This window comes from Heteronotia binoei, chromosome 15 (genome assembly GCF_032191835.1).
Source record: "Heteronotia binoei isolate CCM8104 ecotype False Entrance Well chromosome 15, APGP_CSIRO_Hbin_v1, whole genome shotgun sequence".
NCBI classification, from domain to species: domain Eukaryota; kingdom Metazoa; phylum Chordata; class Lepidosauria; order Squamata; family Gekkonidae; genus Heteronotia; species Heteronotia binoei.
In genome coordinates, this window is record NC_083237.1 from 43698959 (window position 1) to 43723514 (window position 24556).

General features: G+C 46.2%; 1 protein-coding gene across 1 annotated transcript in view; it reads right to left on the reverse strand.

Annotated features, from left to right (window-relative positions):
* Positions 1–3899: 3899 nt before the first annotated feature.
* Positions 3900–24556, reverse strand: part of LRRC4B (leucine rich repeat containing 4B) — a 72414-nt gene continuing 51757 nt past the window's right edge. Inside the window, exon 2 of the mRNA XM_060255462.1 lies at positions 3900–6816. Within this exon, the coding sequence (XP_060111445.1) occupies positions 4819–6762 (1944 nt within the window). The 5' untranslated portion in view covers positions 6763–6816 and the 3' untranslated portion in view covers positions 3900–4818. The remainder of the gene's footprint in view (positions 6817–24556) is intronic.

Genomic DNA, 24556 nt, shown 5'->3' on the forward strand with positions numbered 1-24556 from the left:
ACATGCAGGTGCTTATGCATCTAAATCATGACTGCACATGTGCACTTTGAAAGAAAAGCAGTGACTGAATGTGTGAGTACATGTCTAGGTACCCATGGGCTTAAAGCGGTATCAAGGTCTTTGTTAGGGAAAACATCTTGAAGCACACCATGCTTCTGTGTTATGATCTGAACCGATCATCTCCTAGGGTTGGGAAGGGCCTCCTTGTATGCCTTCTAGTCCAATCACTTTGCTCAGGGTGAGAAACCCCAAACGGCAACATTTCTAGCAGATGACCATCCAGTTTGAAGACCTCCGACTTCCTCCCCAGTCAACCCAGTCAACTGCTGTCACTGTTAGGAAGTTTTTCCTAATGTTCAACTAAAGTCTTACCCTCTGGTAAAATAAGCCCATCAGGTCTAGTTCTGCCTTCTGGATCAGCAGAGAGCACCTTCTATGTGACAGCCATTTCAATTCACCTTCAACGCACATTGCAACTGGACTTTGTTGTGAAATGGCAAAGTGGTTTGAAACTGCATTATTTGCATGTGTGAAAGCACCCTGACCTAACCAAAATAAACAAGCTTAATCTGACATCAGAAATGGTTATTGTGTGCAAACATACTCCACAGACACACCCCTCCCAGAAGTTTGGCCTTCTTACCTTCATTACAGACTGAAGAAAATTTTTCCTGGGGAAAAGCCAGGACTTCTCAGAGGTTCTTTCCCTGCCTTTCTTACAAGGGATGAAATCTCTCTTAAAATCTCAAGTTACCATTAGCGATGCTTCAGCTCTTTTGCACACAATGTATTTGTGTGTATCCCACTGAAAACTGACAAACTTGCACGTGCACAGATAGACCAATGCATTTTTACACATGCACGTAAGACATGTCTGTAGAAATGTATTTCATGGACAACACATGGGCTGATGATCACACCTTGGTGCACATACTTAAGTGCATGGGAGAACAGAGATGTGCACTCAGATAACTGCGTACCAAATAGTTTAAGGTGCATGCAAATCACATGCATACACATGGGCTGACATATTCATGCACCCACAAAAGGAAGCCCACATCCATGTTTCTTTGTGCATCCACACATGCACGCACACAAAATACAGAACTCTGCCCCATATGTCCATAATATGAGGTATGCATGCTTCACTTTGCAGCTACTCTGCAAAGGTCTTAAATGCCCCACTGCTTATTCTGTTTACCCTTGTGCTGCTGGGAAAGAATCTGAATCAAATGTACTTCTTTAGATATGTATGCCCACGTTGTGTCCCCAGAGGGGAGCCAAATTGGCTTCTGACATTGTTCTGTCCTCCATTTTATCCTCACAACTACGTGTCAGACAAGTTAGGCTGAGAAAGAGTGACTGACCACCTAGTACACTTCCATGGCAGAGCAGGGATCCAAAACTGGGTCTCCCAGGTCCTGGTCCAGTGCTCTAACCACTGTGTCATGCTACAATGGCGTCTACCCTCCAGGATCCTGCGCTCAGATGCCTCTAGGGTTGCCAAGTCCCATTTGGGAAATACCTAGAGATTTTTGAGGGTGGAGCCTGAGGAGGGAGGGGTTTGGGGAAGGGAGGGACCTCAGTGGGGCATCATGCCGTAGAGGCCACCCCCCCAAGCAGCCATTTCCTCCATGGGAACTGATCTCTGTCATCTGGAGATCAGTTGCAATTCCAGGAGCTCTCTACTTCCCACCTGGGGGTTGGCAACCCTAGCTTAACTGGAGTCAGGATTTAAACCTGGAACCACTATTGCCAGAGGCTTTTTTGTGCCAAGGGTGAAACAGTGTATTCAATGCTGAACAATCAGTGCTTGGAGATGAGACAATTTGGTTATTCTTTTGTTCCAAGCAGCCGAGCTACAAAGCACACCCACCTTTATGGGTGGAACCAATCTGGCACTCTTGCTTGCCGTGTCTGCAGAGCCGTTTTAATGTGGATGCTTCCAATTTGCAGGCAAAAGCAGGACTGATATCGCTGTGAACCTGGTACAACCCATTTGCTTGCTTCTCCACGCTCGGAACGCTTGTTCAACCCCTGTATTTGCATACGGCTATCTCTTGCTGAAGAATGAGAAACCAGCCAGGAAGCTCTGTACTTCTCAGACATATCATACAGGTTCTCAAGGCTTTGGTTTCTTAGAACCAGAAGGGTCAGAAACACAAGATGCAAAGAAAGAGCAGTTCTTGAAATTCCATGACAGAAAGCAGATGGGGCAACACAGGTCATGTTCCACATTCCCCAGTTCAACAGCTCTGAGATTCCAGGTCTGATTCCTGTAGTTGGGTGCATTGCATATTTGTATGGGTTAAGGATAAATACACATCTTCAGAGTGCTGGTTCTCTTACCTTTAAGACCCCAAATGGTTGCAGGCGAGGGCATCTGCTCCCACACAATCCTGCCCAATTGTTAGAGTCGCTTGTCTTTGAGTAGCTGGAGCAGGGCCTTCTCTGTGCTGGGATCTAATTTGTGCACCATTCTCCCTGCCCCACAGCCACCAGGCATTTATAACTGCTGACCTTGAAGTGTGTAGTTAAAATATTTTATTTCCCCTTGCCTTCAACAGGCCCCAATAATGGTTTTTGCAGCTTTCCATTAATGGTTTTAGCTAAGCACTGATTTAGTTTGTTGACATTGCCAGTGATTCTGCTGGTTTTGACTTTGAATTGGTGTGCTTTTGGTTTGCTAATGTAATAATTTAAGTTTGTTTTTAAGGGAGCTGTTGAAGTTGCAAAGGGGGGGGGGGGACAAAGATCACCTGGTGCCTCTGCAGCATGAGCCTGATCAGGACTGGGCTTGCATGGCAGTTTTTAAATGGCTGGATTTTGCTAGTTTGATCTCATCAGATTTCAAAAGTTAAGCAGGGTCGGCTTTGAATAGTATACGGAAAGGTGACCTCCAAGGAATACCAGGGTTCTGATGCAGAGGCAGGCAGTGCTAAACCACCTGTGAAATGCCTCTTGCCTTAAAAACAAGTTTAGCTTACCAACTAGTGGTGCCAACTAAATGAGCTAGAACTTCGGACTGCCAGACAATCTTAGGATCTTCTTGCTATTCTACACATAATGCCATTATTATTACCACCCTCAGCCATCTCAAGAAGCCTGAGGGTCAGAAGATGGACACTAGATGCCAAAAGACCCACAACACTGGACTGGTAAGCAAAGTAGTCTGGGGCCGTTTTCAGTCAGGTAAACGAAATTTTAGAAGGGGCAGTTAACTCTCCAATCCTTAACCCACAGCTATTATTCAGAGATTCAGGCCCTACAGAGATTCCAGCCCTACCTGACTTACTACCATGCTGTAGGGCCTGTAAGACGGAGCTATTTTGCCAGGCTTTTGGTTGACACAAACAGGCGTCCTTACCCTATTGTTGATACTATCTATTTGCCCTCCCCCACAGCGACTATCATTTTACCTTCCTGACTATTATGTCTCGGGCCGATATATATGTTTTAATCTGTAAAATGTGCCTGCACAACCTATGCTGTACTTTACCTCATTGTTTCTGTTTTGATATTGTTTTATTATTATTTTATTGCTGGGTTTTAACTGTTATTTATTCATGTCAGTCATCCACCCTGGGCCCTTCCTATGGGAAAGGGTGGCATATAAATCTACTCAATAAAATAAATAAATAAATAAATAAATAAATAAATAAACAAACAAACAAACAAACAAACAAACCCCGCCCCACACATACACACCTTGTGAGATTCAATGACAGAATTCTGGCATTGTGTGTCATTTTGATCCTTGTGCATGCTACGCTATATGCGCTGTGCCTGATTATCGATGACGCAGTATACCGTTATCCAACTCGAGAATCCACCCCCAGTGACTGCCTTGATGTCAAGGCTGCTCACGCTTGCCCCCAAAAGAACCACCCTAGGGAGGGTTGGAAACATCTTTATGGATTTTATTAAAATAGGAAACTCAGACCAGACCCCAAAATGCCAAGGGAAATCAACAGACCTTTTTTAGAGGCCGGAAGTGCAGTCCCCGCCAAACCCCGCAGTCCCACCCCCAGATTATTACAAATTAAAAAATACCTCCACGCCCCTGTGTCTCTGGGGGGCACACCGGCCATGCCTGCCATCCCATAGTAATAATACTAGTCATAAAAAATCCCCCCGAACCCTGTGCGCCTGGCATCCCCACGTGCTCCGAAGGGGTGGGGGAACCCTGGCACCACCAAGACCTTCCGTCTCTTTATTTAATTTATTTATTTTGTATATCCCATTTGGATGAAAATAGAATTTTGACGGAAAGCGGCTCAAAATAAGACTTTTCCCCCCTCTCTCCCTTTTCGCTTGGGTTTCTTTTTTCTTCCTACAGTTTATTCCCGTGACGCCAAAAGAAAACCAAATCCGAGTGATCCTTCCTTCCTTGTTTGTTCTGTTTTGTTGTTTTTCTTCTCTCTCTCTCTCTCTTTCTTTCTTTTAAAAGTAATACAGCAGGTAGTTGGATACAGAAACAGCCCCATCTGTATAAAAAAAGTCTCCAATGTAAAGGGAGAACGGTAGAAAAAAAAGGTTGAGAGAAAAAGAAAGAAGGTCAGGCTGAGGGTGAGAATAGTACCTTGTTCTGCAACTGAAAAAAAAGAGAACATAAAAGGCTAAGTTGGTGAGAACCAGTGTCCACTGGGGGAGGGGGGGCTTAGCATCCAAGATCTGCCACAGCGGTGGAAAGACCTGTGTGTTTTTTATTTGGTGGGGGGGAGGAGCTGTTCCTCAACATTCCCCCCACTACATGTACGAATACACTGCCACCCTCCCACCGCGCAACTATCCCCCGTCGCCTGGGTCTGTTGGCCGTCATATTTGTGTCTCTTGGACGTTCTCTTTAGAGCTGCTCTTGAACAAGAGAGGTTCATGGATGGAATTGAGCATGGGGTTCTTGGAGCCACAGGTGAGGGGTCCGCCACCGCTGTTGTTGTTGTAGTGAGCCTTGAAAGCAGCGTAATGGTTGAGGTGATCGTGCTCGATGGCAGGGAGTGCCAGGTGGCTGTCACCAGGGGCCCCAGCCGCAGCAGGCAACTCGTCTTCAACGTTGATGATCTCAATGGTGCGGGTGGGCCCATGGTGCTTGTGAAGCTGGTGCTGCTTGCGGAGCTTGTAGAAGACGATGAGCATGACTGCGGCCATGAAAGTGATGGCCACGAAGCAGCCGATGATGATCTTGGTGGTCTTCATGACGTCATCCAGGTCCTTCATGCCACTCTCCGTCACATCAGTGATGGGGATGGTGAATGGCTTCTCGGTGCTGCGGGTGCTGCGTGGCGTCAGCGAGGTGGTGGAATAAGTCATGCCCCAGCCTTGGGATGGTGTTGGGCCAGGATCTTTCTTAGCAGGGGTAGCTTCATCTTGGCTCGGGTCCATAGTCTCCACAGTCACTGTGGTGAAGTAGGTGTAACCCGTGGTGGCAGGGTCTACAGCTGAGACATTGAGTGTGGCCGAAGCAGTGGTGTTCCCAGCTGAATTGGTCACCATGCAGGTGTACTGCCCAGTGTCCTGGACGGTCACGTTGGTGAAGTTGAGCGTGCCATCGTGAAGGACAGATATGCGCACTCGGTAGGAACCATGGGTCATCAGCGTTCCATTGGGCGTCAGCCAGTTAACTGAAGTCATGGAAGTCCCCGTTCGGCATTTCAGCTCAGCCGCCATCCCCTCTGTTACATTAAGGTCAGTGGGAGGCTCTACTATCACAGGGGCATAGCAGGTGAAATGGCTTTGATCCAGCTCTCCAATATATCGCCCTTTGAGGTTTGGCGGGGCATGGCAGCGGGCACAGCAAGTGGTGTTGTTGGGCACTGTCTCTTTGAGCCACCAGCTGAGCCACAAGACATCACAATTGCAGTGCCAAGGGTTGTGGTTGAGATGGACACGCTCCAGGCGATGCAAGGGGGTGAAGAGATCGTGGGGCAAGGACATCAAGTTATTGTGAGAGAGGTTGAGCTCCTCCAAGGACTTGAGGTCATCGAAGGCATTGCGTTCGATGGTGGCCACCTGAGCATGCATCAACCACAGCTTGCGCAGGCTGGTCAGCCCTTGGAAGGAACCCGGCCTGATCATGTCCAGGCGATTCCCAGAGAGTTCCAGTTCCTCCAGCCTCACTAAGGCCGTCAAGTTCGGGATGTCCTTCAGGTTGCACATGCCCAGGTTCAGGTAGCGCAAGTTGACCAAGCCTTCGAAAGCTGCCTCAGAGATGTACTCCAGCTTTTTGAGTTCCCCAAGGTCCAGGCGGCGCAAGGAAGGGACTCGGTTGAAGGCATATGAAGGGATGCTTTCGATGGGGTTGTTCCTGAGCCACAGCTCCCTCAACTTGGAGAGATACTCAAAGGCCTGAGTGGGAACGGTGGTCAGCCGGTTGTCAAAGAGCTCCAGCGTGTTGAGGTTGGGTAGACCATTGAAGGCTCCAACCTCGATCTTACGGATAAGGTTCTTGCTGAGCTGCAAGATCTCGAGATGACGAAGGTGCTTGAAAGTGTCCGTCTTTATAACCTGGATGTTGTTCTCCTGCAGGTTGAGGTACCGCGTATTGATAGAAATGCTCTCGGGCACCTCCACCAACTCCCGGCGCGTACAGATGACCCGGCTGGCTTGGTTGCTGCAGGAACAGGCAGCTGGGCAAGAGGTGGGGGAGGCGCCACCCCAGACGAGTGATGGCAGCCACAGGAAGAAGACGACCAGATGCTTCCAAACCATCCTAGAGACTCCAGGCGCCAGTAAAGGCTTCCGAGTGCAACGGCGGGTGGCCATGCCCAATGGTCATGCTTCGGTGAACAGCAGGGTCGGGGCTCCGGTCTTTAGAAACTGGAGGTGACAAAGAAAGAGAGAGGGAGAAATAAGACATCTGGTCTCAGGAACATGGCAATAATCAGAGGCTCAGTGGTGGGGTCTCCAACCTGGTGCCCTCATGGGCACCTTGATGGACACTAAGTGTTTGGGAAAGTGGGCAGGGCCAGATAGGACTTTTGGCCAACAGGCCTTCTGACTGGCAGCAGCTGCCATCACTGCACAAGTATATTCAATCTGTGTGACTGAAGTTAAGCTAAGGAAGCCATTTTGTGTCTGGCTACACCTCTTGTGGTAGCCAACAGGGCTGGCTACACCTCCTGTGGTAGCCAATATGTGCCCATTATATTGTGTCAGAATTCCAAAGTTGCCCACTGGCTCAAAAAAGGTTGAGGACCCCTTCTCTCAGCCTTTGAGTCACCCAAATGAAAGTGATTTGTCATAGGTTCAAGACAAAGGGTTGGATCCAGCCAGCTTTTCCACTGCTACAAAAGAGAAAGGGGATCCTTTCTAGGTACCTCAAATTGGATATGCTGGGGATCATGGGACTTGCACAGACAAACTGCACATGGGATGGGTTCTATTATAAAGAGGGGAAACTAAGCAAGAGTTAACATAAGAACATAAGAGAAGCCATGTTGGATCAGGCCAATGGCCAATCCAGTCCAACACTCTGTGTCACACAGTGGCCAAACCCCCCCCCCGTGCCATCAGGAGGTCCACCAGTGGGGCCAGGACTACTAGAAGCCCTCTCACTGTGCCCCCCCAGGCACCAAGTTAGTGCGAAGCTGGCTGAATCCAACCCAAAGAAAGAGAATCTTCCCTCCATCTAGTCCATTCATCACTACAAGAAGGGGTTACTAGATGGCTTTTAAAAAGTAACAGAAGGCATTCCTTAGCTATGATAGATAAATAGGTAAGTAAGCCCATTGATTAGCACAGATAACTTTCCATCTTGGCCCCCCAGTCACAGTCTCAGAAGTTAGGAGGCCAGATAAAGCTGGGGAAGGCCCCCCAGAAGTGACTTAATTTGTCCAGAGCCGATAAAAACAGACATTGATAGATAAACAGAACCTGATTGGTTCAGAGGCACTATACCTCAGAGTACCTGATATTGCAGAACGGCAACAGATGAGCCACCCCACTTATGCATCCTCAAGGCCAATGCTGCTATTGTGCTCGTCATGCTAAACACCTGGTGTGATCCAGCAAGGGAAGACTTGCATTCTAATATTACCAAGCTGTCTTTTGGCTTCCTGTGGCCTCTTAAGGATGCACACTCAGCCCTGTGGTCTAGTGCATGCTTTCTAATTGACTGATACTTCTATGAGGGCAATGCTCTGATAAAACTGGTTTCCTCATATGAGCCAAGAAAGCATGTGAGAACATGCTCTGCACCCACCCAACGTTGTGCATTGTAGGGATCTGTCTAGTGGATGCAGTTGGCTCAGAGAAGAATATATTGCTCTCGGTACCACCACCACCCCTTGTATCCTTACAACAATCCTGTAAAGTAGCCTAGACCTGGAAGAGAATGATTGGCTCAAGGTTGCCCAGAAAGCGTTGGAACTCAGGTCTTTCAGATTCTATTCCAGTTCTCTAGCCACTCTACAGTACTGCCTTAGTTAAGATCATGAAGGATGGCCAGTGGTTATCAAAGAGGTTTGTCCATTGGGGCTGATACTTTCCTGGAGGATTCCTGAAAAGACAATGTGAAATTCATTGGTCTGGCTTATACATCCAGCCAACCAAGGTACCTAAACGGACACCACTACTTCAGAACACGTGGAATGCAGGTGAGGAAACTGCATATTTAGAAGGCTTCCAGACATTCTGAAAAAGAAGCCTTCAAACCTGACCTGGAAAGCCCAGGCAAGCCCAATCTCATCAAAGCTCAGAAGCTAAGCAGCACTGATCCTGGCAAGTACTTAGATGGGATACCTCCAAGGAATACCAGGGCTGGGACACAGAGGCAGGCAACAGAGCCACCTCTTTGAACGTCCAAACCCCAGTAGGAGTTGCCAGAAGTCAACCATGACTTCTAGGCACACACACACATGCATTCACACACACTCACACAAACACAGCTCAGCTGAATGCTCTACCTGGGACCAAGGTTGCATCTTTATAGGGGAGTTCTTGCTCCTACTCTCTCTGGATTGTAATTTCTTCTTTGTTGAGAGGGATACTGGCTCAATGTGCAATCTGATTTATTAAAATCGGAGTATCCAGTTATGTGAACTTCTACTGTTGGCAGTTATCATGCCAGGATTTGGTGTGCCAGATAAACAGCAGGAACTTGGAAGTCATAGTGCTGGTTGAAAGGGTTATAGAAAGCCACCTACAACATCGTAGGACATCTCATACCTCTACGATGGCCAGGATTTTTTTACCTAGGTGGCTGAACTCTCTCTGGTCAAACTGTTTCCAGGCTGGAGTAAAGCAGGTCTCTCGCTGTCCTTTTAATATCCATCAGTTTGATGTGCAGCAATTATCAGGTGATGTTATCTAGCTCCACTGCCCTTTTGCAGTCATTTAACCTCTATTAAAGGAAAGGACATTTCCCCCCCTCTAGCCAGTGGGCAGCCTTATCGGCAGGCCACCAGCCATGATGTTATTAGAGAAGGAGAACAAGGTGCAGAACAGGAAAGCACACCTGTGGCAGGTGTCCCTTTGGGGTGTGAAATGAAAGCATGCCCTCAAAGACCTATCACTGTGGTTTTGGGGCTTGAACACAGTGCTTTTTAAAAAGAAGGAACTCATTTGCATATTAGGCCACACCCCCTTGATATAGCCAATCCACCTGCAGCTTACAATAGGCTCTGTACTAAGAGCCTTGTAAGCTCTTGGAGGATTGGTTACATCAGGTAGGTGAAGCCTAATATGCAAAGGAGTTCCTGCTACAAAAAAAGCCCTGATTCAGGCCAGTACATGGCACATCTAGGACTATGTCACTTCCAAATGCACACAAAAGGGGATGTTCAACTGATTGCTTCCCCACATCACAAAACTACCTGCAGATGAAAAACTAACATATCAAGGAGAAGGCAAAGGAAACACCTGACATGGGAAGTTGTTTTGTTTTCATTTGTTGTATGCAGGGATTTAAAACACACACACACACAGAGTACAGAATTTAATTCTGCGGTTCTTTCCACCTCCTACAGTCCTAAAATGTTACAGCTTTGGAAAGAGATTATACTATATAAAGTGGGTCATCCAGAATTCGTGACTTTCCAGAACTTGTCGCTCTACAGTGTTGCACTTTCCTTCTGACACTTCATGCATGCACAGATTCTGAAGCATAGTTTCCAAGAAGTTAAGTCCCCTTGAATTCAGCAGGGACTTGTTTCTGAATAGATATGTTGAGGATCAGGCTACAACTCAGATTCCATTACAGCTGGGTGTGCCAGCAAATACATCCAAGTAGTTCAGATGAACCGACTTTAAAAAAGGCAGTGCACAGCAGACAATTCTAAAATTGCATCGATTATTTCATTTTCTAAAAATCCAGCACCCTTCATATGTCCTTACTTAATCCAAGGCAGCATTGGTAAGGTAGCCCTAGAAATGAAGAAATCTGCCCCTTATTTCATGCAGTGTATTCTAAGAGTCTTCTTCCAGGGTTTTTTTTAAAACAGTGTGATTAGCTTTGGAAAAATAACAGGGATCTATGTTTATTATAAAATAAATTTACAGTTACTCATCTGGAGTCATAGCAAGAGGGTAAAGTATACATCTAAATAAATAGATTTATATCCTCTGCAATCCATCCCAAGCTGGAAAGACACATTGCCACTATTTAGAGATGGTCATTGTGACAGCAGACTGGAATGCACCAATCTGAATTGTTTCCTGCCTGGCTGTTCTGCATGCCACCATTTTATTGGCTGCCAAAGACTTTTGGTTAAAGTGAGTGATATAGAGGCCAAGATGAGGTGGTGATAGGGAAAAAAAGGACAGAATAGAGCAGGGGTGGCCAACAGTAGCTCTCCAGATATTTTTTTGCCTACAACTACCATCAGCCCCAGCCATCAGCCATGCTGGCTGGGGCTGATGGGAGTTGTAGGCAAAAAACATCTGGAGAGCTACCGTTGGCCACCCCTGGAATAGAGGAAACCTTATGGATAAACACCTTGACTACTGTCAATTGAAATCCTAGAAAATCTGTTTAGTGCATGTTTCACATGACCTTAAGAACAGAAAAACAGAAGAGAAGCCATGTTGGATCAGATCAATGGCCCACCCAGTCCAATGCTTTGCATCACACAGTGGCCAAAACCCAGATGACACCAGGAGGTCCACCAGCAGGGCCAGAACTCCAGAGGCACTACCACCGTTGCCCCCAAGCACCAAGAATTCAGAGCATCACTGCCCCAGACATAGTGTTCCATTTGTACCTTGTGACTAATAGCTACTGATGGACCTCTGCTTCATATGTTTATCCAGTCCCCTCTTGAAGTTGCCTATACTTGTAGCTGCTGCCACTTCTTGCAGCAGTGAATTCCGTGTTAATGACTCTTTGGGTGAATAAGTACTTCCTTTTATCTGTTCTAAGCCTACTCCTCATAATTTCATTTAGTGCCCGTGAGTTCTTGTATTGTGAGAAAGGGAGAAAAGTACTTCTTTCTCTACCTTCTTTATCCCATGCAAATTTTGAAATCCATTATCATGTCACCCCTCAATCATTATTTCTCTAAGCAAAAGAACCCTAATCTCTTTAACCTTTCTTCATAGGAAAGGTGTTCCATCCCCTTAATAATTTTAGTCATCCTTTTCTGCACCTTTTCCAATGCTATAGTATCTTTTTTGAGGTGTGGTGACTAGAACTATACACAGTATTTCAAATGAGGCCACACCATAGATTTATACAGGGGCACCATGATACTGGCTGATTTGTTTTTAATACCCTTCCTAATAATCTCTAGCACAGCATTTACCTTTTTTATTGCAGTCACACACCGAGTCAACATCTTCAGTAAGTTATCTATCATGACTTCAAGGTCTCTCTCCTGGTCAGTTACCACCAGTTTGGACCCCATCAACATATATTTATAGTTAGGATTTTTTTGTTCCAATGTGCATTACTTTGCACCTGCCCATATTGAACCTCATTTGCCACACTGGTGCCCAGTCACGCAGCCTTGACAGATCTCTCTGGAGCTTCTCACAGTCCTCCCTGGTTCTCACTGCCCTGAACAACTTAGTGTCATCTGCAAACTTAGCCACTTCACTGCTTCCTCCCAACTCCAAATAATTAATGAAGATGTTAAAAAGTATCAGACCTAGCACTGAACCCTGCGGTACCCCACAACTTACCACCTTCCACTGTGAAAACTGCCCATTTATACTCACTTTCTAAAAAGTTAGTGAGACAAGATCTTCCCTTACAGAATCTATGGTGATTCTTCCTCAGTGGCTTCTGTTCATAATGTGCCTACTAATTCTGTCTCTAATAATGGATTCCACCAACTAACCCAATATCAACATTAGAGTGACTGGCCTGTAATTCTTGGATCTGCTCTGGAACCTTTTTAAACTATTGGGGGTTACATTAGCTGCCGTCCAATCCTTGTGAACAGAGGCAGATTTTATATCTCCCTCAAAAGGTGGTATGCATGGTTCTCCCCTTCCCTTTTTTCCTCAAAACAACAACCCTGTGAGGTAGAGAGGCTGACAGAGAGAGCCTGGCCCAAGGTCATCCAGCGAGTTTCATGGGCAAATAGGGATCTGAAACCGGGACTCCTCAGTCCAACAAATACTGTCATCGCTATGCCACACTGTGTGCTACTGACTGTGTCACTGAGCCTAATCCCAAACCCTGAGGCAGTAGGAGCCCTGTTCAATATTACCTTGAAGATCTTCAAGTATGGACATTAGCTGTTCTTCTTCACTAGGTGGGCCTGCCGTATTTTCATTGGTGAGGCAAACACTGACTAGTCCCACCTTGACTCTGGCCCTGCCTTCACGGAAGAGCATTCTATGGCTTGCCTGTTCCTATAAATTGGAACCTCATTCCCTTTAAGTTCACACTCGTAGCTCTTGGCTTATTCTGAGCAGCCTTTCTTAATATAGCTCTGTCAGTGTTATTTGATGCTGCACGCCAAATCTCTATTTTGTATTGGTTTGTTTTTCAAATTACCACATTGGTCTCTCAACCTTCCTCGGGGCAGCTCAGGGCTGTGCATGAGGCTGTATTCTGAGTAGGAATGCCAACTGTCCAGGACAAAAAGGTCCTGTCTGATTAGTAGAGCTTAATGTGTGGAAATGGGCAGCCAAAGATTTTCATGGCAAATAAGGGAAGTCTCATTAAGCCTCTATTAAAGGGAAGGGACATTTCCCCCCTCCAGGCAGTTAGCAACCCTAATCTGGACCATATCCTCTGATTTGCGGTAAACTGAGACACAGGGACTTGCTCCGGGCTGCGAGTGAGTGGGTAGGATTTGGAGCCAGATTTTCATCCCAGCACTATCCACTTCACCTCTGCTTTCCTTGGATGTACATACCCAGTGGCCTCATCCTTCCTGCGTACAGTCTGAATTCATCTCCAATTCATCTCCATTTCCCTTCTTACCACTCTGCCAACATCCATTTTGAAAAGGAGCATACAGACAACTTCGATTGCCTGCCTTTCCTTCATTTAATTCTACAACCACCCTTTGAGGTGGGCCACCTAAGCTCAGAGGTGGCAGCAGGCCTGTAACAAATCCGACAAAGCTGTGAGCTTATGAACCTCTTGTCCAAGTAATAGCGTTTTGCTCTTGGCAGCTCTCCAAGCTTATGCAGGCTCCCAAATAGTCTCATGTACACAAAGGCCTTAGTAGCTTCACTGATCTTGGGTAATAAGACCATGCTGCTTCAGCAAAGTGAACCTACCTGTGAAAAACAACATTGGCCACCCACTCAACATTTGTACATCACTCACCAGCTGCCATTTAACCAATTAATGGATTAATTAACCACTTGAGCGGAAATAAATCCACGTATTGACATTATGGGTGCCATTCTGAGATATCAAAGGAAGTGTCAGATCATTTATAACTTCAAAAACCTGTTGCTCCCTGTCAGAAGGCAAGCCATCTGTAGTATATTTTTAATCCCCTGTTACAAGAACACATCAGAGTGATAACAGCAGTAACAATAACCCAGTGTGCCTTTTGCTTTTTGGCCTCACCAGGGCTTTTTTCATAGAAAAAGTCCAGCATGAACTGATTTCCATATTAGGCCACACCCCTGATATCACCATTGTTCCACACAGGGCTTTTTTGTGGAAAAAGCCCAACAGTAACTCATTTGCATATTTGGCCACACACCCCTGATGCTAAGTTAACCAGAACTGCATTCCTGTGTGTTCCTGCTTTAAAAAGGCCCTGGGCTCCACCAATTAAAACATGTGTAACTCTAACTGCCATACACTGAATCAGAACCTTGGTCCTTCAGACTGAGTATTGTCTCCTCAGACTGGCAGTGGCTCTCCAGGGTCTCAGGCTGGGATCTTTCACATCACCTACTGACAGATCCTTTTTAAAAAAATAATTTTATTTCAATTTACAAACCAACATAAAATATAAACTATAATCATTTATATTCAGAACCATACATTTATATAGAACTTAAATTTGCATTCAATATTTCACTTCTATTTAGATCTTTTTATTGTCTTCTTTCCATCTATCTTCACAACCTACTGCCAGATCTTTTAACTGGAGATACTGGGGACTGAACTTGGGACGTTCTGCATGCCAAGCAGATGCTCTACCACTGAGCAACAGCCCCTCCCATGGATTAAAACACTGGTTCCTATTGAGGCATCAACAACAGCATTAGTTCTCTTGCATCTTTGCTCCAAAGAGCTCAGAGTGGAGTATGAGATTCTCCCCTTCACCACTTTATCCTGTGTGCACCCATGAAACTGCTTTCAACTGAGTGAGAACTTTGGCCTAACAAGGTCAGTGTTGTCTACTCTGACTTGATGCAGCTCTTCAGAGTCTCAGGTAGAGGTCTTTCACATCTCCTATTCCCCAGCCATTTTATCTGGAGATACTGGGCATTTGACCTAGGAGCTCCTGCATGCAATTAAAGTTCTCTGCCATGAAGTCCTCCCCTAAATGTCCCATGGAGCTGGCTTCTACTGAATAAGACAGCTTCATATATTCATGTGTTCAACCAGAATCAATTGCCCATCAATGGAACTGTAGTAATGTGAGAGAGGAAGGGGGGAGGGAATCAGCCAGTATCATAATGCCCCTGTATAAATCGATGGTGCGGTCTCATTTGGAGTACTGTGTGCAGTTCTGGTCGCCGCACCTCAAAAAGGATATTATAGCTTTAGAGAAGGTGCAGAGAAGGGCAACTAGAATGATTAAAGGGCTGGAGCACTTTCCCTATGAAGAAAGGTTGAAACGCTTGGGACTCTTTAGCTTGGAGAAACGTCGACTGCGGGGTGACATGATAGAGGTTTACAAGATAATGCATGGAATGGAGAAAGTAGAGAAAGAAGTACTTTTCTCCCTTTCTCACAATACAAGAACTCGTGGGCATTCGATGAAATTGCTGAGCAGACAGGTTAAGACGGATAAAAGGAAGTACTTCTTCACCCAAAGGGTGATTAACATGTGGAATTCACTGCCACAGGAGGTGGTGGCGGCCACAAGTATAGCCACCTTCAAGAGGGGTTTAGATAAAAATATGGAGCACAGGTCCATCAGTGGCTATTAGCCACAGTGTATGGAGCACAGGTCCACCAGTGGCTATTAGCCACAGTGTATGTGTGTATATAACATTTTTTGCCACTGTGTGACACAGAGTGTTGGACTTGATGGGCCGTTGGCCTGATCCAACATGGCTTCTCTTATGTTCTTATGTTCTAATCCTTTATGTCCAATTTCTACACCCCACGAAGAATGCTTGCAATCTCTGAGAGGTCATGGCTCAGTACTAGAGCATCCACATGCAGACAATTCCAGTTCAGTCCCTGGAATCTCTAGCAAAAAAAGATCAGGTGTGAAAGGGAACAGGTAGTCATTGAGATAAAGTCCTCCATCTGAGATCCTGGGGAGTGCAGACAATACTGATTGAGAGAGACAAATGGTCTGATTCATTACAAAAAAGCTTCATACACTCACAAACTCTACTGTGTCCCCAGCAGGATAATGGAAAGTGCTGTCAGGTCACATCTGACTTATGGCAACTCTTCATGGGGTTTTCAAGGCAAGAAACACTCAGAGATGGTTTGCCACAGCCTGTCTCTCTGAATAACAGCCCTGGACTTCTTTGGTTGTCTCTAATCCAAGTACTAACCCAGGACCAACCCTGCTTAGAACTTTCAAGATCTGACAAGATTGGGCTAGAATGGGTCAAGGTGTCCCCTCACAAACACTCTTTAGCGTTTCTTCATATGAAAAGTGTGCCAACCACTATCTCAATTCTAGGGTTGCCACTCTCCAGGTGGCACCTGGTAATCTCTCAGAATTACAACTGATCTCCAGACAATAGAGATCAATTTCCTTGAAGCGAATGGCTACTTTGGAGAGTGGCTCCTATGGCATTAAACCCTGCTGAGTTCCTTCGCCTCTCCAAATCCTTTGCAGCCTTCACTCCCTACCATAACTCTAGGAATTTCCCAATATGAAATTGGTAACCCAATGATGTTCCCATTTTTTGCCACTTTTATGGCTCTGTGATAGTTGACAGCTCCAAGGAATGCCAGTTGCCAACAGAAACATATGTGAGAAACTGCCATTTGGGGGTGGGAGGGAGACAGGGCTTTTTTTTGCAGAATGAACTCCTTTGTATATTAGGCCAGACACCCCTGATGTAGCCAATCCTCCTGGAGTTTAAGGTAGGCCCTGTACTAAGCCCTGTAAGCTCTTGGAGGATTGGCTACATCAGGGGTGTGTGGCCTAATATGCAAAGGAGCTCCTGCTACAAAAAAAGCCCTGGAGGGAGAGAACCAGAGGGTCCCTTACTATGGACCCACCAAAATCTGCTGCAGGCCCCGAAACTAAATTCTCAGACCTTGTTAACTGCACAACAAGTTAGAGAATTCCAGTGAGTTCCTTATTGACGAACCGGATGTCACCCAAAGCACAAAAACTAGCCAGATTTCATCAGGCAGGGCGGGCATAGGGTTAAACTGAAGCTGCGTTCCAGCCTCCATCAGAAATGCTCTGCAGTCTAGCCGAAAGGATTTGCTCAGGCAATTACATTCCTGGACGCTGTTGGGCATTGGAGAAAAGGAGAGGGAGAGGGCAAAGTTGAAACATTCACATGCGGAGAATACATCTTTTGTTAACGAGACCTGGAGCACAAACAGGAAGTCCTGGCTAGGTCAGGATCTTGCAGAAAAGCAAGTGGGATCTTTGGATGAATGAAAGGGGAGGGAAGAGTGTGGGGGGGGTGCCAGGCAATTATGTGCTCCGGGGACACAGTGCTGCTGAATGGCGACAGGAAAACTGGTGGCCGGTTTCTGTAAAGGCCATTGGAACGCCGGGGAAAGATCACGCAGGGCGGAATTGAGTCTCAGGCTCAAAGAGGCCCAGCGTGTACCAGGCCCCTGGATAAAAAGGGGCATTAAGCCAAGAATTGAGCTGGACCTCAATTCCATCTACAAGAATTCTCTCCTCCGTTCCTCTTTGGATATTCACCAGATAATCTCTAACATCCTACTGATATTTGATTTCAATACCGGGCAGCTGATGTCTGACATTTGTTTTCAATATTGAACGTCTGAGACTTGACACTGTTTGATAGCTGACATTTAATATTTTGACACTGGGTTGGATCCAACCTGGTTTTTTCCCCCCATTTACTCTTGCCCAGTTCTCCTACTAACTTCCGCCCCTGTTCCATATGGCTGTTGTCCATGCAGATCTCACAATCCTCATCGTAGCCTTTTCAGGGAGGCTCCAAGGGGACCCCTGCTTCTTTTCTCATTGGCGTCAAAGCTGGTGGGATCCAGCTCACTGTTTGGTCTCTGACATTCAGTCATGTTTAGTATTTGACGTCTGGCAGCCTGCTTAGATCACTTGACATTGGGTGACACTCTAAACAAAGAAGGTCTGCCAGTGCTACGGAAGGCCCTGAATTTTGAGGCGAGGATTCAAAAATTTGAAATTTCTCATTCAAAACTGGTTTTTAAATGATAAAGAAGAAGACCGCAGAATAAGAACCTGCAGAGTTAGGCCTAAACAAAAGGCTACACAGCATTACCAAATTGGGGAGCTAATTTAGTAACTTTTAGGGGCTTTTTTTAAACTTAGAGGCCACTCATAATCTTAGAAAAGAACCCCAGGGCGCTGAGTGTTAAAACTACAGTACTGCAGTCCTAAGCTCTGCATGAACTGAGTTCGATCCCCAGCGAAAGCTGGGTTTTCAGGTAGCCGGCTCAAGGTTGACTAAGACTTCCATCCTTCTGAGATCGGTAAAATGAGTACCCAGCTTGTTGGGGGGAAAGTGTAGATCAGGGGTGGCCAACGGTAGCTCTCCAGGTTTTTTTTGCCTACAACTCCCATCAGCCCCAGCCATTGGCCATGCTGGCTGGGGCTGATGGCAGTTGTAGGCAAAAAACATCTGGAGAGCTACCGTTGGTCACCCCTGGTGTAGATAACTGGGGAAGGCAATGGCAAACCACCCTGTAAAAAAAAGTCCGCCGTAAAAACGTTGTGAAAGCAATATCACCCCAGAGTCGAAAACGACTGGTGCTTTTCATAATCTTAGGTTCTACACAATAACTGACTGAGCTTGAAGATAAATCCAGCTCTGAGGCTAGGGTTGCCAGGTCTAATCCAGGAAATCAGAGTCTCAGAGCAGCTTACAATCTCCTTTATCTTCTTCCTGCACAACAGACACTTTCTGAGGCAGGTGGGGCTGAGAGAGCTCTTATAGCAGCTGCCCTTTCAAGGACAACTCCTAGGAGAGCTATGGCTGACCCAAGGCCATTCCAGCTGCAAGTGGAGGAGCGGGGAATCAGACCCGGTTCTCTAAGATTCAGCACACAACCACTACACCAAACTGGCTCCAAAGGATAGATTTTTTAAAAAAAAGATTGCTAAAGGATCCCCCAGCAAGATGCAACTTTTGCTTAAGCCCTGGCTAAAAAGGCGATGGATGCAATTAAACACTGTTGACACCCCTGCGTTTGATTGTCCTTTGGATCAATGCAAGCCTGTTTAATGAGCCTTTGATGAAGTCTTGCTCGGTGAGGATTTTAGATTATGTTTTATGTTTACGGCTGCATAGCCGTTTATTGCCTTTCAAAGGCGGTTATATTGTTTGGTAATTTTGTTATGGCCGATGGCGGAAGCAAATAAGCTAATTTGATGATGACGATAAAGCTGCCCGACCAAGCCTCATCCAGAACTTGAACTGTAAAATCAAAAACGCTGGTCAATTTCAAACCTTTCAAAAATTAAAAAAAGAGAATTTTGTCTCAGCTGGAGGTACAGATTTTCTCATGGGGGAAAAGCAGGATTCCATCCAGCTGGTTTTTACATTCTGTTCCACCAAATCCTCTGCTTTTCTACACCTACCATCCCACATGGCTTCTGTCCATGCAGATCTCGTGAGAGCCAGCATAGCCTTTTGGGGGGGCCTAAAGGAATCCCTTGGGATGTGGAACAGTCTAGTCTAGTCCAATCTCAGCAGATTTCAAAAGCTAAATGGGGTCAGTACTTGGATGGAAGACCACCAAACAGGGACAGTTCGGGTTTTGAGAGCCCCCAGAAAGACAGCTTCCAGGGCCCTCTCGCTCTCTTTTACCCACCACCAGGCCCCCTGATGTGCCCTTCTTCCCTCCCGCCCGCATCCACATGCCTTGCATCTGCCTGTGTGTCCTTCCCCTGCCCGCTTGTGAGCGCTCCCTCTGCCCATGCTCACTACAGCCTGCAGCCCTTTTCCCAGTGGCTCTAGGCAGTGCAGCTGGGAGCATGAACAATAAGGGGAGTGGGGTCAACAACAGTGGGCCCTGCTGGAAACTGACACCAGCCCTGTCACTAAGGAAGGCTCTGCAGAGGAGGGCCATAGCCAACCACCTCTGCTTCTCACTTGCCTTAAAAGCCCCTTGTTGGGGTGGTCATAAATTGGTTGCAACTTGATAGCTCTTTACACACACACCCCATTTCTGCCTTTTTCATCAGTGAAAAAAGTGTCTGGATCCAACCCATTGTCTTCAGAACCTGCAGAGTTAGGCCCTAAACAAAAGGCGCCACAGCATTACCAAACTGGGGAGCTAATTTAGTAACTTTTGAGGTTTTTAAAAAAAATTAGAGGCCACTTATCATCTTAGGTCCTACGCTGTAACTGACTGAGCTTGAAGATAAATCCAGCTCAGAGGCCAGGGTTGCCAGGTCTGACTCAGGAAATATCTGGGGATTTTGGGGGTAGAGCTAGGAGCAAGATTGTGACAGGCATGATTTAACTCCAAATGAAGTTCTGGCCATCACAGTTAAAGGGACAACACTCCTTTTAATTGCCTTCCATTCACTGGAAATAATGGAAGGTGGGGGCACCTTCTTTTGGGACTCATAGCATTTGACCCTTTGATGCAATCTTTTTGAGGCTTGGGGGTGGGGGTTGAGGAGAGGCACCAGATGCTATGCTGAAAATTGAGTACCTCTACCACAACCCCCCCCCCCAGTCTCCTGAGCCCCAGGTACCCCCAGATCAATTCTCCATTATACCCTATGGGGACCAGTCTCAATAGGGTATAATGGAGTGCCCAGTGGACATTCAACCCCCCACCCCAACTTTCTGATAACCCAATAGTGGGTGGAGAGCCTCCAAACCAGGGGACCCTCTGCCCCCAACTGGAGATTGGCAACCCTATCTGAGACCATGATCCAAATAAACATCACCTGTCCTGAATTGGCTTGGGTAGGATTGTTATCCTAAACTAGCTACCCCTGCCTGCAAAAAGGAATAACCTAGTCTTGACTCTGGGTTCAGATTTTCCCTGCAATGTTTAAAGAATGGAAACAGCAGCTGCATGAGATCCCATTTAGGAATGCCATAAACTTCACTGTGAACATATTTCACAATCAAACTTACTTTGTCCAACTGTGATGCTCAGATATAAGCTGATCACCTTATCTGCTTAAGAAAATAAGATCATAACAGAAGCCATGTTGGATCAGGCCAATGGCCCATTCAGTCCAACACTGTCACACAGTGGCCAAAAAACCAGGTGCCATCAGGAGGTCCACTAGTGGGGCCAGGACACTAGAAGTCCTCCCACTGTTGCCTCCCCAGCACCAAGAATACAGAGCATCACTGATCCAGACAGAGAGTTCCATCTATATACCCTGTGGCTAATAGCCACTGATAGACCTCTGCTCCATATGTTTATCTAATCCCCTCTTGAAGCCATCTATGCTTGTAGCTGCCACCACCTCCTGTGGCAGTAAATTCCATGCGTTAATCACCCTTTGGGTAAAGAAGCACTTCCTTTTATCTGCTCTAACCTGACTGCTCAGCAATTTCACACTGGACACCTCAGAAGCCTGCCGAACTGCTTGGCATCAGGTTCGCTCAAAACTGGGCATGTGCAAAAATACTGCTGATCCAAACAGATTAGCAGCCACTCATGTCACTAAGGACTGCTCAAATGAACATTAAACAGGAGGAGTTGTTTTAAAAAATCTTACACCATCTATTTATGACTGATTGATATGATTTGTGACCAACTTAAGCTATTTAAACAATTGCCTGCCAACCAGAGCAGCAGTCCAGCAGCAGCTGCATGGATTTATCTCAGTCTGCATGAAAACATGCTCACATAGAAAGCACACTGCACTGTTAGGAAGGCATATGATCAGGGCTTTTTTTAAGCAGGAATGCACAGGAATACAATTCTGGCTGGCTTGGCATCAGGGGGTGTGGTCTAATATGCAAACAAGTTCCTGCTAGGCTTTTTCTACCAAACCCCCTGCATACAATGAAGCAAACTCATGAACTATCATGAATGAGTTGACAAGCAAACTGGTTCCTTGTCCATTACTGGTGAACACCAGCAGGTGTTTGAGCACCCTCATCTCCTTTTGGATCTGGGCTCTGTGGGGAAAAGAGAGGGGATTGAGTCCTTCCTGCATGGTTTTGCCTGTCAAAACTGCACCACACCCCACACAATAATTAGCTCTGGAAGGAAAATTGCCTGTTTCCCCCCTGTAGTAACAGCATGTGCCTGTCTTCCCCCCCCAATAAATGCAAAGAAGTGGTTTCAACAGGGAAATCTTTGTGAGAGTGGAAGAATTAAATTCTTTCTCCCTTCCCTGTATGGCTCCAATCTTAGTTGGGGCCTCATGCAGTCTGCTAGTTCTATTTTTTTTTTGGGGGGGGGGGAATGAACCATTGGATCACAGATCTTCCTGTATCACATCAAAATTAGGCCCAATGACAAGAGATTTCATTGTGTTTTAATGGCTCACCCTTTGTCCAAGGCTGCGAACAATTTTATGAGTTTGAGGGAAATCTCTAAATCCCTGCAACCTCATGGGTAAAATTGCGGGCAGGCCTGATTGATGTGTTTGCCTGTTTAATGAGTTCCTGCTCTATACTGGGGTTGTGAGCACAGGCAGAAACTTACATTAGAAAAAGAAAGAAAGAAAATACACCAAAAGGGCACATTTCAGACTCCAAAGGGGGAGTTTACATTGTTAAGGATTGCTTTAGAGCAGAGCAGAAAAGAATAGTAAATTAATAACTTGCGCCTATTACTGCATATTACGTGATTAAAAACCCTCACTCTAGACATGAAAAGGCAACTCAAACAAGGCGGCTCATCTGCATGCTCGGGTTGCCTCTGTGTTTATTTTAAATGGCTTTTTGCAAATGCAGCCTTTGGGATTGCTTTATCAAGGAGGGAGGAAGAAAGGGGGGGAAATTAACCCTTCCCTCCCCTACCATTTTCTCAATGGAAAAGGGCAGGCCTAAACTGCTTTAACCCATGCTAAGCAAGGAAGCAAGTTCTGAGCACAAAACTCAAAGGGTCCATCGGATTGAAAACTAGGGTTGCCAGCCTCCAGAGATAAGGAATTACAACAGATCTCCAGAGGATATAGATGCGTTTCCCTGGGGACAACCACTGCTTTGGAGGGTGGATTCTATGGCATTACAACCTGCCAAGGTCCCTCCCTTCCCCAAACCTTGCCATTCAAAGGCTTCGCCTCCCAAATCTCCAGAAATTTCCCAACCTGGAGTTGGCAACCCTATAAAGTCCTTGTGGGGGCCGGATGGTGATGATTCTACAGTACTGAGGACTAGAAACTCATGGCTTCAGTCTGCAATCCAATTTAAACAAAAACCCCTTAAAATTATGTAATCTGCCTTGGATCCCAGTGAGAAATAAAAATCTCTGTCTCCTCCTGTCGTGTCACAAGAACAGTTTTCAGTTCCTGGGCCCAGGACATCATAACAATGAAAAATCATTGCAAATAATTTGATACAACCTTCGTATATCACATCCCTGGGCAATGTGGCAATAGGAAACAGATGCTGTAATAAATGGGGAAAGAGAGATAGAGAAGGAGGGAGGGAAGGAGGGAGGGAGGGAAAGTGAATGATTGCAGATTATTCCTTCCCTCCAGGCACTGATGGGATTAGAATGGTCAAAATAGGATCAGAGATCTGCAGAGTGTCCAGGCACTTAACTGGGATGAGCAAAGCAACAGGGATTACAGATTAGTTGTAAGAAGGGGCATAGTTTGTGTGTGTGTATGTCTGTAAAATGTAGTTGACTGTCTTTATTCAGTAAGCGCTCACAGTGTTTCTCTACAGAAGTGCTGGTTGAATGCTCAACATGGTGCCTTTGGCTGCAGTATCTGGGTGCTGTTTGGCTAATGAGAGGTCACACACACACCATTATAGACCAGCTATAATAAGATTTCACCAATGGCTTTGAAGCCAGATGGCTGAAGAATCAAGAGTGTCGTGGACCAGGAGACCAGAAAGGGGCAGGGAAGAAAACTAATAATACAGGAAGTACACAGGTTACATCTCAGGTCCCCTTCCAGTGATAGCAGTTTGGGGAGGATGTGATGTCACTTCCGTTTGATACTCTAGGCTGCCACCAGTTTGGTGTAGTAGTTAGGAGTGAGGACTCTAATCTGGGAGAACTGGGTTTGATTCCCCGCTCCTTCATGTGCAGCTGCTGAGTTACTCTGGGTCAGTCATAAGACTTTTGGAGCTGTTTCTCTCAGAGCTCTCTCAGCCCCTCATAGAGTGTCTGTTGTAGGGAGTGGAAGGGAAAGGAAATTGTACACAGCTCTGAAACTCTAAGTGAAGGACAGGGTATAACCCCATCCACATCCAAATTTCATTCAGTGACCTACCCAAAGCTGGCCCAAAGGGTGCCCTAGGTAAATGATGACCTTGGCATCCATCTAGTCCAACATTCTGTTTTCCACAGCACCCAACCAGATGTTTTTGAGAAACCAACAAACTTCACACAAAGGGTACAGCTGCTCCCATTATGACCCCCAACTTTGTTCTCTTCTGCCAGCTGGGCCAGAGGCTGAAGAGGCACGTGAGGGGGGTGGGGAGTGCTGGGCTGAGGAGATACAGGATGATGGCAGATGGCAGGGAAGAGACAGGTGGCCAGGGGATCAGTACACAACCTCTTCCACAGTAGAGGGCAGAAGTGATGCTGGGGGCAACAGCTTGGGCTACTAAATGAGCAGCACCAAGACAGAGTCCATGCAGGCACATGCCACTTTCTGTCATCCTCTGGTCTTCCCACAGCATGCTGAACAGTTTCCACCTATTC